This window comes from Myodes glareolus, chromosome 19, assembly GCF_982192425.1.
Source record: "Myodes glareolus chromosome 19, mMyoGla1.1, whole genome shotgun sequence".
Lineage (NCBI taxonomy): Eukaryota > Metazoa > Chordata > Mammalia > Rodentia > Cricetidae > Myodes > Myodes glareolus.
The window spans coordinates 62,353,892-62,367,259 of NC_142044.1; the positions used below are offsets into that span (position 1 = coordinate 62,353,892).

General features: G+C 50.0%; 1 protein-coding gene across 4 annotated transcripts in view; it reads right to left on the reverse strand.

The window, feature by feature from the left end:
- Window positions 1-189: 189 nt before the first annotated feature.
- Fmnl3 (formin like 3) overlaps window positions 190-13,368 on the reverse strand; it is a 57,697-nt gene continuing 44,518 nt past the window's right edge. Inside the window, exons 6-27 of one of the 4 annotated variants that reach the window (XM_048444606.3) lie at window positions 12,519-12,671; window positions 11,270-11,378; window positions 11,036-11,112; window positions 10,764-10,857; window positions 9,314-9,388; window positions 9,096-9,206; window positions 8,688-8,837; window positions 8,180-8,281; window positions 6,991-7,273; window positions 6,496-6,564; window positions 6,289-6,413; window positions 5,883-6,085; window positions 4,896-5,130; window positions 4,698-4,766; window positions 4,490-4,570; window positions 4,263-4,392; window positions 3,572-3,732; window positions 2,952-3,053; window positions 2,549-2,641; window positions 2,119-2,242; window positions 1,889-2,005; window positions 190-1,349 (exon numbers count right to left, since the gene is read on the reverse strand). In XM_048444606.3, coding sequence (XP_048300563.3) covers window positions 1,914-2,005; window positions 2,119-2,242; window positions 2,549-2,641; window positions 2,952-3,053; window positions 3,572-3,732; window positions 4,263-4,392; window positions 4,490-4,570; window positions 4,698-4,766; window positions 4,896-5,130; window positions 5,883-6,085; window positions 6,289-6,413; window positions 6,496-6,564; window positions 6,991-7,273; window positions 8,180-8,281; window positions 8,688-8,837; window positions 9,096-9,206; window positions 9,314-9,388; window positions 10,764-10,857; window positions 11,036-11,112; window positions 11,270-11,378; window positions 12,519-12,671 — 2,638 coding nt within the window. In that variant the 3' untranslated portion in view covers window positions 190-1,349; window positions 1,889-1,913. The remainder of the gene's footprint in view (window positions 1,350-1,888; window positions 2,006-2,118; window positions 2,243-2,548; window positions 2,642-2,951; window positions 3,054-3,571; window positions 3,733-4,262; window positions 4,393-4,489; window positions 4,571-4,697; window positions 4,767-4,895; window positions 5,131-5,882; window positions 6,086-6,288; window positions 6,414-6,495; window positions 6,565-6,990; window positions 7,274-8,179; window positions 8,282-8,687; window positions 8,838-9,095; window positions 9,207-9,313; window positions 9,389-10,763; window positions 10,858-11,035; window positions 11,113-11,269; window positions 11,379-12,518; window positions 12,672-13,368) is intronic. The other 3 variants (XM_048444607.3, XM_048444608.3, XM_048444609.3) reach the window with 3 other exon arrangements.

The following is a 13,368-nucleotide window of genomic DNA, read 5'->3' on the forward strand; positions in this document are numbered from 1 at the left end:
TGGGGACCAGCAGAGGGCACTGCTGTTCTAACCTCCTCTTTCCTGTGTAGTTAATGCCCACCCAGCCAGGCTTCCCCAGCCCTCTAGGCTCATCACTCCTGAGATGGGAGCAAATACCACTCCCACCCACTCCTATATATCCTCATGGCCACCCAAACCACGAAAGAGAAGACAGCCAGGTGCACAAGATTTTGTTGAGAGGTGTGGGGTTTATGTACAAGAGAGACAGGAAATGGTACATATACAAAACAAAGTGCCCCCGCATCCCTTCCAGGGTCAGAGAACCTAGTAGAGAACTGAGCAAATAGTCTATGAAGATTCTCTATGTTGCCTGTTCCGGCCAGAATCCACCTAGCTGAGGAAAGGTGAGATCCTGGCACATCCTTCCTCTAGCAGTCTTGGAGCTGGTGCTGTGTCTCTGCTCTTCTTCACTCAGTGGGAAGACAGCAGGCAGGGTGTGGTTTGGGCCCTTCCTTTCATTGTTTGGAGCAGGAAGTATCCCTCCAGAGTGGCCACCTGGGGTTAGCTGGTCCCGCAGTCACACTCTCCATGCTCAGTGTTAGCCCTTCCCTTTCCATCTTTGAAAGCCTCAAGTCTTACCCCCACAAACCTTTGGTTTTGAGGAAGTGGAGCAAGAAGCTCCTGCAAGAAGCAGGAGGTAATGCAGGAGAATCAGCTGGCTCAGGAAGCCAAGAAGCTGGATGCCAAGGTGGGTGGGACCAAGGGCCTGAAAGGCAGGACAAAAAACTGAAGTCTCAGGTAGAATGTGCAAGAAGGCAGTGGGCCTGACATTGCTCCTCTACCCTTTTTCACTAGGGCTCAGCAGAGTGGGCCCAGGTAAGGAAGGGCTTTACTCGGTGAGATGATCTGATATTGCCAGTCCAGGGATCTGTAAGCCTGGATATTTTTAGACCAGAGCTGAATGGGACTACAAAAAGGAAAAAAAAAAAATGGGAGTACAGCATTCTCCTTTTTCATCCTATTAGACTCTAGTGGAAGAGGGGCCATTTGCCCGCATGAGCCAAAGCTGGAAGTGGCTTTTCCCAGCCCTGAATGAAGTTGAAAGCTGGGGGCAAGGTGCATTATGGGAGGCACTAGGGAAGTGCCAGGCCCTATAGATCTAGTACCCACGGTGGTACAGGGAGATCCAGCCCAGAGCTGGAGTGGCTGCGGCTGGAACAGCACAGCCCTCTGCTGGGCCCTGGGTCCACTGTCCGTACTTGCAGGAAGAGTTAAAGCACTTCTACCTCCAAGAGGATCTCAGTGCGGACCTGGAGCCCGAGGAGGGCCACTGGGTGGTGCAGCACTCCTGGCTTGGTTGTGAATGCTCTTGGGCCGGTGTTTGAAGCCTATGGGGAAGACAGATAGATGCATGTGAACAGGCAGGGAGACCGAGCAGGGCAGCACCTTCAGGAGGACAGGGATAAGTAGTCAGGTATAAAGAAGATCAGGGACGACCAGCTAGAGAAACTTCCGGAACTGTTTTCAGAGGGTAACACAGGGCTCTAAAGGCTACTCAGGAAAAGACCACAAGCCAACTAGATGTCAGGAAGCAGAGGTCATGGGACATCTGTCCCTGAGTAGCAGCTACTGGCAGAGCTCTTAGGGGAGATCAGGACCCTGGATACCTTGGGTCTAGGAGTGAAGCCTCAGGAATCACAGCCATAGGCCTGGACTTGTCTACTCTGGCATAGTTCCAACCCTGGCCAGACTCCTTAGCCCTTGGGTCTTATTTAGTAGCTAGGACAGAATTAGTGGGAGGAAACATGCAGGGGATAAACTGTGTTTCTCAGGGCATGCAGCATGCAAGAAGTCTGTCTCCATCCCAGGCAGACTGCTACCAGATGATTCTAAGGCATGCAGAGAGTGCAGCCATGGTGCCCAGTACCTGTCAGGGGCCCCAGCCTTGAGGGCTAACAGTTTGACTCATCGTGGTGGGCTGCATCACAGAAGAAGCGTGAGCCCCGCTTGGCAGTACGGGCCGTGAAAGGGACACTCTTCAACACTATGGCCCAGGAGAGATCGTGGTCAGGTTTTATGGGGAAACAGACTAGAAAACAGGACCAAAGGGGGTTAGCTTAGGCTCTGGGAATTGGGCCCAATGGACCAAGGTCCTACCTGTGATGATATCCTCAATGGTACCATCCTTCCCCTCGTAAACAGGCCGGTGTTCCTTAGCTTGGCGCCGTCTCAACTCTGCAATTAGCTCCTGCTGTTGCCATTTGTTTCGCTGGGATGGAGTCTAGGGCCAAAGAGTAGAAGGGGAAGGAAGTCATCACTAACCCAACAAGTAACTGGTTCCTGTCCCAAGATGCAGTCTGAAGATGGCTCTACTGAGAGAAATCCTGTGTCCTGTCCATCTGTGTCTGCCCCTCCCTCTGGACCCTTGCCTTCAGGCACTCTGAGGGAGGGAGGATGTGTGTGTGTGTGTGTGTGTGTGTGTGTGTGTGTGTGTGTGTGTGTGTGTTGGCTTTCCATGTCCTTTCTGGCTCCCTGAATCCTCAGGTTTTTGTTCTACCCTCCAGACCAAGATCTTGGTCCCACCCACCTTGGCATCCAGCTTCTTAGCTTCCTGAGCCAGCTGCTTCTCCCGCATTACTTCCTCTTGTTTCTTGCGAGCTTCATTCTCTTGTTCTGCTTCCTTAGAGAGAACCAAGAGAGGGGGAATGAGGCTCCCACAGGCTGGGAAAGGAGGGGCTGACATGAAAAGTGGGTGGCAGTAAGACCAGCTAACCCCAGGTGGCCACCCTCCGGAGGGGTACTTCCTGCTCCAAACAATGAAAGGAAGGGGCTGGGCCCCCACCCTGCCCACCAGTTCACAGCTGAGGCCTGTCACCAGCTTCCATGGTTCCTTTCCTAGGCCTCAGGAACTGGAAAGACTCACACTTGAAGCCCAGGTTCTCTCTCAACTATCTCAGCCAAACTCCTCTAGACACTTTTCTTCAGCTTACCTTGTAAGAACGAATGAATCGGACAAATACTGGGAAAAACACAGAAGGAGGTGTGGTCTTGGGACTCTCGCCAAAGTAGCGCACAACTGCATTGTAGGCCTCCTGGGTAAAGAAGGGGCAGACAGAAGGGCTATTCTGGTGGGTAGCTCAGCTCACAGATGGACAGAAGACCCACAAAAAAAAAAAAAAAAAACAAAAAAAAAACAACTTAAGGCCAAAGGGAGAAAACCAACTACCCAAGCCCCTGTGAACCATAGAGAATATGGGTGTTCCCAAAAGTCAATTCCAGACATGGATGTCTGCTGCTATCCTTAAAGTCCTTTGTGACTCCCACCTCATGTTCCCTAACAGCTGCCTAGCTGCCTGGTGGAACTGCAGTTGGATGCTGACACAAAGTGGCCTTAGTATCTCGGCTCTAGTCCAGTGGTTCTCAACCTTTCTAACACTATAACTCTTTAATACAGCTCCTTGTGTTGTGATGACTACTTCATAACTGTAATTTTGCTACTCTGACATGCGACCCCTGTGAAACAGTTGTTCAACCCCCCCAAAGGGGTCACGACCTACAGGTTGGAACTGTTGTCCTAGATGTTTGTTGCCTACTCCAATTCCTTGCTCACCTCAGCAGTCTTGGCATCACGCTGCAGCTTGTCCAGCCTGCCTTCATTGGTGCTGAGGAAGTTTCGAAGGACGCTGTTGTCATGAATGCTGCATTCCCGCCGAATCAGCTCCATGCCCCGGCCCAGCTCTTTCACATCTAGCAGCACATTCTCCAGGGACACTGTTTACCAAGATGTCTGGCTGAGGCTTGCTCAGGACTACAGCAAAGTTATCCTCCCCCATGGCATACACTTTCAGTGACACGTGTAGAGAAGTCCATGTCAAGCAGACTAAGCTCCCTCAGCAGTGGGGAAAAAAATGGAGGGCCAGGGTTCATAAGCCCAAAGGACAAGGTAGCAAAGGAAGGCAAACCACTGAGACTGCTCATCTCCAAGCTAGAGCTGCCTTGGGCCTGCTGTAGTTTTTCATGGGTGGAACAGATACAGCAGTACTGTATGTATTTAGGGGGCTTTATAATTATAGTTTTCTAACCATATCACATAAATGGTAGAGAAGTGCAATCTCTGGGTCAGCCTAAGGAAGCCTGATTCCACTTGAGCTCAGAGGAAGCCTCCCTCTGGAGTGGCCCCTGCTCACGGCTTTAGCGGAAAACTTTGAAGTAGTAAGATAACAAAAGCCAGAAATGAGCCCAGGTGTTCCTCTTGCTCAGCTTCCTGATACTGCCCCAGGCTGGAGGCAAGGAGCCCTCACCTGCTGCAGCCTTCTCCACGAAGTGCAGCTCATGCCAGAAGGTAGCCAGGTCTGGGTATTTCTCCTTCACTGTCAGGGCGATGAAGTGCAGCAGTGTCATTTTCCGGTCAGTGGACTTTGTGTCCAGCAGCTGCAAGGCAGTGGTGGGAACAGAGAGCTAAGCACCCTAGCTCTAACTAGGTAACACTGGTGTTCCAGGCTTCCTGCACATGCTGCTCCCATCTTACCAGATCCAGGCTCTGGAGCTTAAAGCCGTACACAGCACCTCGCTTGCTGCTGTTCATGTAGTTCCCCAACGCAAGTATGATCTGTTCATAAGATGCACGGAAGGCGGGTCATGAGAAGCTCCAAGGACTTCCTCCTTTGTATAGTAGCACTAGAACCCACCCAGGACCCCTGGGAACCACCAGCACCCCAGTCACACCCTTTCCCAACCTCCAGCATCTGCTTCAGTTTCTGTGAGGACTTGACAGAGGCAGAGGCTGCAATGATGGCATTCAATTGCTGGAAGACAAGATGAACACCGAGTCACCCAGGTTGGGAGAAGAATAAAGTCAAGGGGTAGGGCCAGAAGGATGGACAGCAGACATGACTAGTGATAGCAGTGGAAAGTGATTAGGGAAGAGGCTGTACCGGTGTGAGCATCTGCAGGTTGTCCTGGAAGTTGCCCAGAAAGGCCATGCCAGCCATTCGCTGGGTCAGCCGTTCCACCTTGCTAAAGAGTAACATGAAGCGGTCCTCAGCAGCCAGCTCCTCCAGGGGCTGCCGTTCACGCTCATATTGCCGCAACAGCTTCACCTCAGCCTCTGTGGGCAGGAAGCGCATCAGGCATTCCACGAAGTCTACAGGTAATGTCTGTAAGTCAAACCTGTAGGAAGAAAACCACTTCAGGTCTGACATCTGTCCACATGTTCCCTCGTCCTTAGGAGGACTGGGGAACAATACACAGGACATAGCCAGACGTAAAGACATTGCTTCATCTATCATAATGTTAACAATATTCCTAGGGGATAATCTGTGTCTGTTGTTCATTTTCAGACAGGATCTTGCTACGTAGTCTAGGGTGGCCTCAAACTTGTGAGCCTCCTCCTTCTGCTACAAAAGTGCAAAGATTACAGATACATATCCTGTTGTTAAAGTCCTTTAGTGTCTTCCTCTCTGCATCTATGGTAAAGTTTAACCAACCTGAATATGGTCTGCAAGACTTCTGCCCACTTTCTACCCTGTCTGGTCTCCACACTAAAGGCAGATTTCATTTTCAATACTCAGTATCATATTGCTTCCACCAAGTCCTGACCTGGACCAACTTGTGCAATTCCTTCAGTCTTAGTTAAGAACCCTCCTTGGGACGCCTTCCCTCAGTGTCAGTGGCTCTCCTGTCTGCTCTGCTAACATGGTATCCCTGTCTACACCATTTCTACCACACTGGGCTGAATGGATAGTTCTCTTCACTGTCTGACACCAAGCACGGAGTCAGTATGCTCTGTTCGGGTCAGTGGATGGCTAAGACGTGTGAACAAATCCTGTCAGGAACCCTGGAATCTAGGAGAATCTACTGCTGTGGGGATAACTGGGGTAACAGCTGTCTGGGAACCAGGGCCAAGTTAGTGGGAGCCTCACGTGTGGATGGCCCTGCAGATCTCCTCAGCTGAGCGCCCAGCCTTGCGAAGGGTGATAGCCAGGTTCTTGGCACGATTAGCTTCCAAAAGGGTCACCTTGCTGGCAGCCTTTTGTGCAGTCTTATTCTTGGAGCAGATGAGGTCAAGGGCAGGACCCTGGGCTTTTGTCTTAAATAACTCTTCAAACTTATCCAGGTCTAAGTCCTGGGAGAAGTAGAGACGATGTTGAAGGCTCTACAATACCCACTGCCACGTGCCCTGCAAGGACCTAGTCACGGTCCCTAAAGCTGATATAGTATCAGTTTTGCTCTGCCTAAAAGCTTTTCCAAGACCAGAAGATCTGGCTGTAACGGCATCTTGGTCCTCAGACCCCAACCCCACCCTTCTGGACCCCAGAACCCTGTCACCTCCAAGATCTTCTCATCATCAAGTTCACTGAAGACAGTGCCATTGATCTGATTGGGTTTCAGTGCTGTCCAGTTGAAGACTGGCAGCCGGAACTTTGTCTTGATAGGTTTCTTGATGCGAATGGCTAGTTTTGGAAGGGGGCAGGTGTAAGGCAAGGGCCAAGGAAAAACTCCATCAGCGTTGCCCAGAGCCCTGAGGATACTCACCTGACAGGCCCACTGTTAACACAACAGAAGGAGCAGCACCAGGGAGAGGTGGAGCAGGGGGACACTTGTCTGGGGAAGAAAAAAATTCCACAGTAACCCAAAGATCCTAAATTCTTTCCAGGCTTCTCAAACTCTGCCTGCCTGACCTGTCCTCAGAGACCCTGAGAGGAATGCTATGGAAAGTCTGGTCAGGTTAATCCCAGAAGTCTACTGAAGAGGGACAGTGACTGTCGTCACTGATGGAGTTTCTTCTGCCACAGTTTAGCCCTCTGCTTAGCTACCTTCAGAGTAATAAGAGTAGCACTCAGAGATCCTCGAAGCAAAACCTGCTCCCAACATTCCTTCATCTGTTTCCCCAAATTCTGGTCCTCCCTTAGCTTCTCACCCTGACTTATCCTCCTAGCCCTCAAATGATGCTATTTCCCAGCTGCTCCCTGAGACTGGAGTCTTGGTCTCACAAAAACCTGCCCCTCCCAGCTTGGAAGTCCCAGTTACCTGGTAGTGGGGGAGGGGGTGGGGGCAAAGGCGGAGCTGGTGGAGGGGGCAGAGGAAGGGCCTCCTCAGCAGGTGGGGCTGAAGCCAGCAGGTCCTGGTCAGAGGGTGGCATGCCCTCACTCAGCTCTGTAGGGCCTATCCTGGCTAGGGCCTCGCTACCACCCATGGACTCCAGGCTCCGGGCACTTGGCTCCAGGTGGCATCGGCGTTGGAAAGCCTCCTCCTTTTCTTTAATGAGCCTCCGAAGAGTATGCACCTGATGGTTTGTGTTCTCATAGGTCTCCTATCAGGCAGGCAGCAACATTGAAGGAAGAATGGGCTGAGGGTATAACAATTACTTCCACAGAGTCAGAATTCCTACCCAATAGACCTTTAAGGAGCTAGGGTCAGGGAGGGGGCTCACAACAGAAGAGATCTGGTCAGAGAACACAAAGCATAGTGTAGGAGAGCAAAAGCAATAAGAGTCAGCTAGTATCTACTGGTATTCTGATAGATTCTCTCTGTTCAAGTCTGTTCTTACTGCATAGGACCCTCAAGGCTCAAGGAAAAGGAGGCCCCACATTTGAAAGTCTCAGATGGGCACAGTGGCTCTCTCCATAGATATTAACTCTTCATTATTGGTTTTATCTCTCCGGCTATGGATAATTGCTCAGATGGAAACCTCATAGATAAGCCTAGTCTTGGTGAGCTCTGTATCCTCCCCCCCCCCCCCGCCCCAGCTCCTTATATAGTACTTAGCAGAGAGGAGCTGAGCTCAGTACAACATAATCATATTCTTCTGCAAGAAGGAGTTTGTGGCATGGCTTTATAACTAAGTTATTAAGTTAGGTGCAAGAACACAAGAGACTGAACTAAGAGAAACCCTGCCCTGCAGAGGACCCCTGTAGACAGTCTAATAAGTAGACCTGGGCTACTTTGATGATGTTTAGTAATCAGAGCTAAGGAGATGTGGAGAAAAAGCCAGCAAGTGGGCAGGATGGCTGCTCCCATTCTCTTCTGTGCCTGGCCAACCCTACCCTCAACTTCTCTCTCCAGATAGAAAAGAGGAGATCACAGTTACCCCTTGCCTGAGTGCCTTGAGGATAAATCAGTTTCTATTCTGGATATGATTTGGTGAGAAGGGAAAGTCCTGTAGCACTGGGACCCAGATCAGCTGCAGTCTCCCCACTTCTCCCTCCCCTACTGGCACCTTGATGCTCTCCAACTCCTTTTCCCGCTGTAGTAGCTGCTTCTCCAGCTCTGCCACTCGCATCATATTCTCATTCTCCAGGTCCAGCAGCTTCTCTGTGAGCTACAAAATGGAGAAGCAATGTTCAAAGCCATGTTCAAGCCTGAACACTCAGTATAAATTTGGAGCCATACCAGGACCTGAAAGCAATGCCCCAAAGGCAGTTTATTCAAGTGGCTTCCCTACATCACTCTCAGGGACCGGGAGTCCTGATACTATGAAAAGCAACAGGTACAAGGCAAATGGTAGCAGTTGAAGACCATCTTATACCCAGCCATGGATGTTAGCATATTCTAGTGAGTACAGTCCAGTGCCCTGGGCCAGAGTTGGGTCTAGAGACTCAGTGATTCTAAAGCCTTCCTGTAGGTCAATCTGAAGTCAGGTAGGTCAGCTCAGGATTTCTGGAACCTAGTTATGCCCATCCTCCCAGCCTTCCACAGTGACTGCCTGGTAAGCAGAGGATACCTACATGGGACACGTGCTCTTCCAGTTCTTCCACCTTTTCCAGGGCTACATTCTTGGTTTCAGCATCCTCCAACAACCCCCCTACATCAAACACATTGTCCAGGTATGCCTGAATCTGCACCTGCAGCTTCTCGCTCTCTGTGTGTCTTGACTTCTAGGGAAATACAGAGTAGCAGGGAGTCAGTGTAGGCCTGAGAAAGCATCGTTGTTTCATAACTACCTCTGAGAGCATGTAACCAGTATCTTCCAGCTGTTCTCAATGCCTGGCTGGCCCTGACAGAGCTGCTTCATTGGGAAGACAAACATTGGCAAAACAGCCTCTGTCCCAGGTCAAAGGAGACAGGCCCTTTGTGCTGTGCCTAAGCTGATTCTCACCCTTAAGAGACCCTTTCCAAGACCCTAGCCAGTTTACCTGCAGGAACTCCTCTAGCCCCAACTTGGTAAACTCGTATTGCAGGTGGACTCGGAAATTCATGTCCTCTACTGAGTGCACCACAATATTGATGAACTGCATGCAGGCCACCTGGGGAGAGAAGCCAACTCTCAAAACACGCTGTTAGTGTGGCTTGATTTAAGTAGCAGAAAGCCTCAATGGCATGGCATGCACCTGTCCCAGGCCCAGGTCCTCACCATGAAGTCAATGTTGCTGTCTTCATTCCGGAAATACTCCATTAGCTTCTCAAACCGATGCAGTTCTTTACACACCTGAATGTGTAAACATTCTCAGGGGAAGGATCTACACCATGCAGAACCTAAACCCCCAACCCCTGGTTCCCAGGAACATGATGGCAAAGGCACAGTTCAGACCAAGTTTAGCCACAACTCAGTGGGGCAGGGCAGTTTGCACCTAACTTCCTAGCTAGCCTTCAGGAGGCTGAAGCAGGAGGACTGCCGTACATTGAAGTCAGCTCAGGCTGTAAAGTAAAAATCTGTCTTCAAAAATCAAAATATAACCAACCAAATAAAAGATACCCAAATAAATATGTAAGTAAATATCATAAAACAATAGTAAATTAACCATAACTCTATCCAGGGACTGTGCCATTTGAATACCAGAAGAAAACCCAGGACCTGGATTCTGGCCCTGGGTCTCTGACCCTCCATCACACTGAGGGAATCCAGTACAGCCTAGGATTTAGCTCTGATGCTGGCAAATTACAGAAAGAAGAAACGGAGAAAGAAAGGAGTCTAGCTGGCAGGAGGTTGGGCCCCGGGGGACAAGGAGGAGGAGTCAGTATGCAGCAAAGTCCTCTGCTGAAAAGGGTCCAGGGGCTCCTTTGAGTTTCTGAACTTTAAGGAGGAAGAGCTGTTTCCTGAACTAAACAATGGATGTGAGGAAGAGGCCCAGAGAGGAGGAAGGGGTGGGACCACAGCTGTGGCTGGATGTTGAGGAATCCCATGTTCAAGCAAATTGGGGCTTCAGAGGTAGACCTCAGAAAGGGAAAATTCCACACACAAGTTCTCTTTTCCTTCACTACTAGCCTTCTTCTTCCCTGAGAATATACTTGCTTTGGATTCCACCTGTGGGCTCACTGCAGCAGAACCACTTGGGGAGTCTTATAAAGTGAAGATGATGCCCAGGCTCTGCTCCAGTGGCTCAGGAGTAGAGCCTGTGCCTAAAATAAGAAAAAGAAATTGTGTGTTTTGCCTACATAAATGTATATGCATATGTGTATACGGTGTCTGTACAGGCCAGAAGGGGGCACCAGATCCTCTGGAACTGGAACTAAAGATAGTGGTGAATCACTGGAAACTGAATCAGCAAAGGCTCTTAACTATCGAGCCATCTCTCCAGCCCCAGTCTGCATTTTCAACGTACTCTTTTGGTGATTCTGACAGTATCAGGTTAGGATACTTCAGTCTGTCCCAGAGTGTCATTAACTGGCCAACTGTGCTGTGTCATGGAATAAGATCTAAAAAGCTCTGGTTTTGTTTTAGTTTGAAGCAGGCTGCTCAGTCAAGCAGTTATTTTAAAACCACTAGAGATCCCAGTAATTGGAACCCCCATATTTTTCTCTAACACACACACACACACACACACACACGTGTGTGTTGTGTGTGGAGCATGCAGGAGACTAACCTCTTTGAAATTGTCAAAGGCAGAAAGGATGATTTCATGACCTCCTCGCACCAAACACACAGCTGCCAGCAGCTCCAAGACCAGAGCTTTGGTCCTAAGAGATGAAAGAAGATTAACATCCTAGGTCTCATCCAAGTCACCACAACTCATATCCTTAGACACTTCTCTAGCAGAGGAGACCCTGACTAACAGACCCCAAAGCAGGCAGGGCTTGTCAAAGACAAGTCAGGATCATCAGATACCTAGGCATAATGAGGAAGGAAAGAACACACCTTGGATTCTTGTTGTTGAGGCTAAGTGCAATCTCATTGACAGCGTGGGGGTGGGACATGACCAAGTTGAAGCCATACTGCAAAGGAAAGGATAGGAGGGGACCTCGATGGTGGGAAAGGGAAAGCCAGTAGGTCTCCCACTAGCAAACCTCTCTTTCACAAGCTGGTGCTTTGCTCTCTTGGTTTAACATATGAAGCAGAAGTAGTACATCCATGAGGAGCAACACCTCTTACCTGATAGTTCATGATGGCTCTGAGACAAAGGATACAGACGTGGACATCATCCTTCTGGCTCACCAGGCGAGAGTTCTTCAAGGCCCTGCGGCCAGGGAGAGTACTGTACCTGGGGGATAGTGCCAAGTAATCAGGTAAGGGACAGGACTGCTTGCTGGTGAAGGTTCTAGGACACCAAGCTGCCCCTTCGAAGCAGAAGAAATGGAAGGGGAAAGAGGACCTTGTACCAACTGCCAGGACAGCAGGAGGCAGGGGAGTCGACTTCTATTCATCTCCTTCCTTAGTAAAGGCCTTTGTTATCAACTGCCCAGGACCCTAGCTTTATACTCTGTCAAAATCATGCTAACCCCAGAGACCCTCTGAAATACAAAAATGTTCTAAGAACTCTGAAGTCCTTGGGATGGATCACAAAGAACGCACCTGAGATTTCTCTCCTCTCACTTTCAGTTAGCACAACTTTGGCACGTTTAGTAGGGCAGGTGTATCTTTGCTCTCATCTCATTCTTAAGCCCCGCAAAGGCAGAGCAGACCTACATAGGCCTTACGAAGGCTGGAGGTTATGCCTGGCTTTGTATCATCCCTCCCCTGCCTTAATGTTTTGTGAGAAGAGGAAACATGAACGGAATCCGTTCCTGCAAGACCAGAATGATGAGCAGTGTGCAAGACACAAAACCCAAGGAGAGAAGCAGAGCAGTGGATGAGAGAACGGCTAAAGGAAAAGCTATGAGGTGCAAGGATAGCCTCCAAACTAAAAAGGGCTCTGAGAAGAGATCCGGTTCACCAACAGGACTGCTCTTGAGAACACGCAGACCAGTGAAAGCACAACTTAGAAAGACCTGAAGGAAAAGGGAAGGGAAAGGATGGAGCAGCAGGCACGTGGGGCTGGTTTCCAAGCCACTGATGGGATGAATGAGTGTTCACAAGGGCAGGAGCCGAATCAGCCAGCGAAGCCCAAGCCCTGCCCAAAGTCAGGAAGGAATGGCTAAAAGAGAGTGAGGACTGGAGAAAGGGGAAAGCTGGAACTTCAGATGGGGTGGCACAGCTGAGGACCATGTACTTACCCAGGACAGACTGCTGGGCAGAGTCAGGGAGACAGAGAGGACAGATCAGAGACAGGCGAGCAGGCAGAGGGCAAGAGAGCTGAGCCTGGAAGCAAGAGTGAAGGAGGAGCATGAGCACTCACCGGGTTACCAAGACCTGGATCAGGGCTGGGGTGGGATGCAGGTGGGCAGAGTAAGCGCACACATACCGGAGCACGGACTGGCGCGCAGAGCGAGCGAGGCTGTTGGTGAAGGGGGCCGACAGGGCGCTGGGCGGCTGCAGGTCCTCGATTGACCTGCTCCAGGACCGGAGCTTGTCAAATGCACCGTCATCACCACTCTCCAGACCCTCAAAGTCAAACCTGGAGCACGAAAGGACACACATGCGCACACACAGGCACATACACAAGAGAAATTCTGTGCCAAGCCCCCAGCAAGTTCACCCTCCACTCTTCAGGCCTCTATGGCAACACAAAGCAAGGGCAGCAAGAAGAGAAAACAGAATTAGGCATCAGAGACCTAATCCTGGTTGGAGCTACCAATGTAAGACAGGGCAGAGAAGGTTCAGACAGCTCTGGGAGGGGGAGATCAGAAGGTTTCTCCATGACCTAGGACGGTGGGGGCAGCTGGCTTCCTGTGCCCCTAGTCTCAAATGGGACATCTCAAATCACCATGGCTCTACTTTAAAAAAATCTACACCAAGGGCTGGAGAGATGGCTCAGTGGTTAAGAGCACTGGTTGTTCTTCCAGAGGTCCCAGGTTCAATTCTTAGTTCCCACATGGCAGTTCACTGCTGTCTAGAACTCTAGTTCCAGACTTGACACCCTCACACAGACATACATACAGGCAAAACACCAATGCACATTAAATAAAAATCAATTCAAAATATTAAAAAAAACTATACCAAAGAAGAGTATAGGGGAATGTGCCAGCTGCAGATCTTACTCACTGACCTATGGCAGTGGCTTAAAGATTCAGAGCACTCTAAAGTAGCTAACGTAGCCTAGGTCATCAAGAATTGGATAGGTCTGAAAGAAAAAGTTGGCCCTTTAAGCTTAG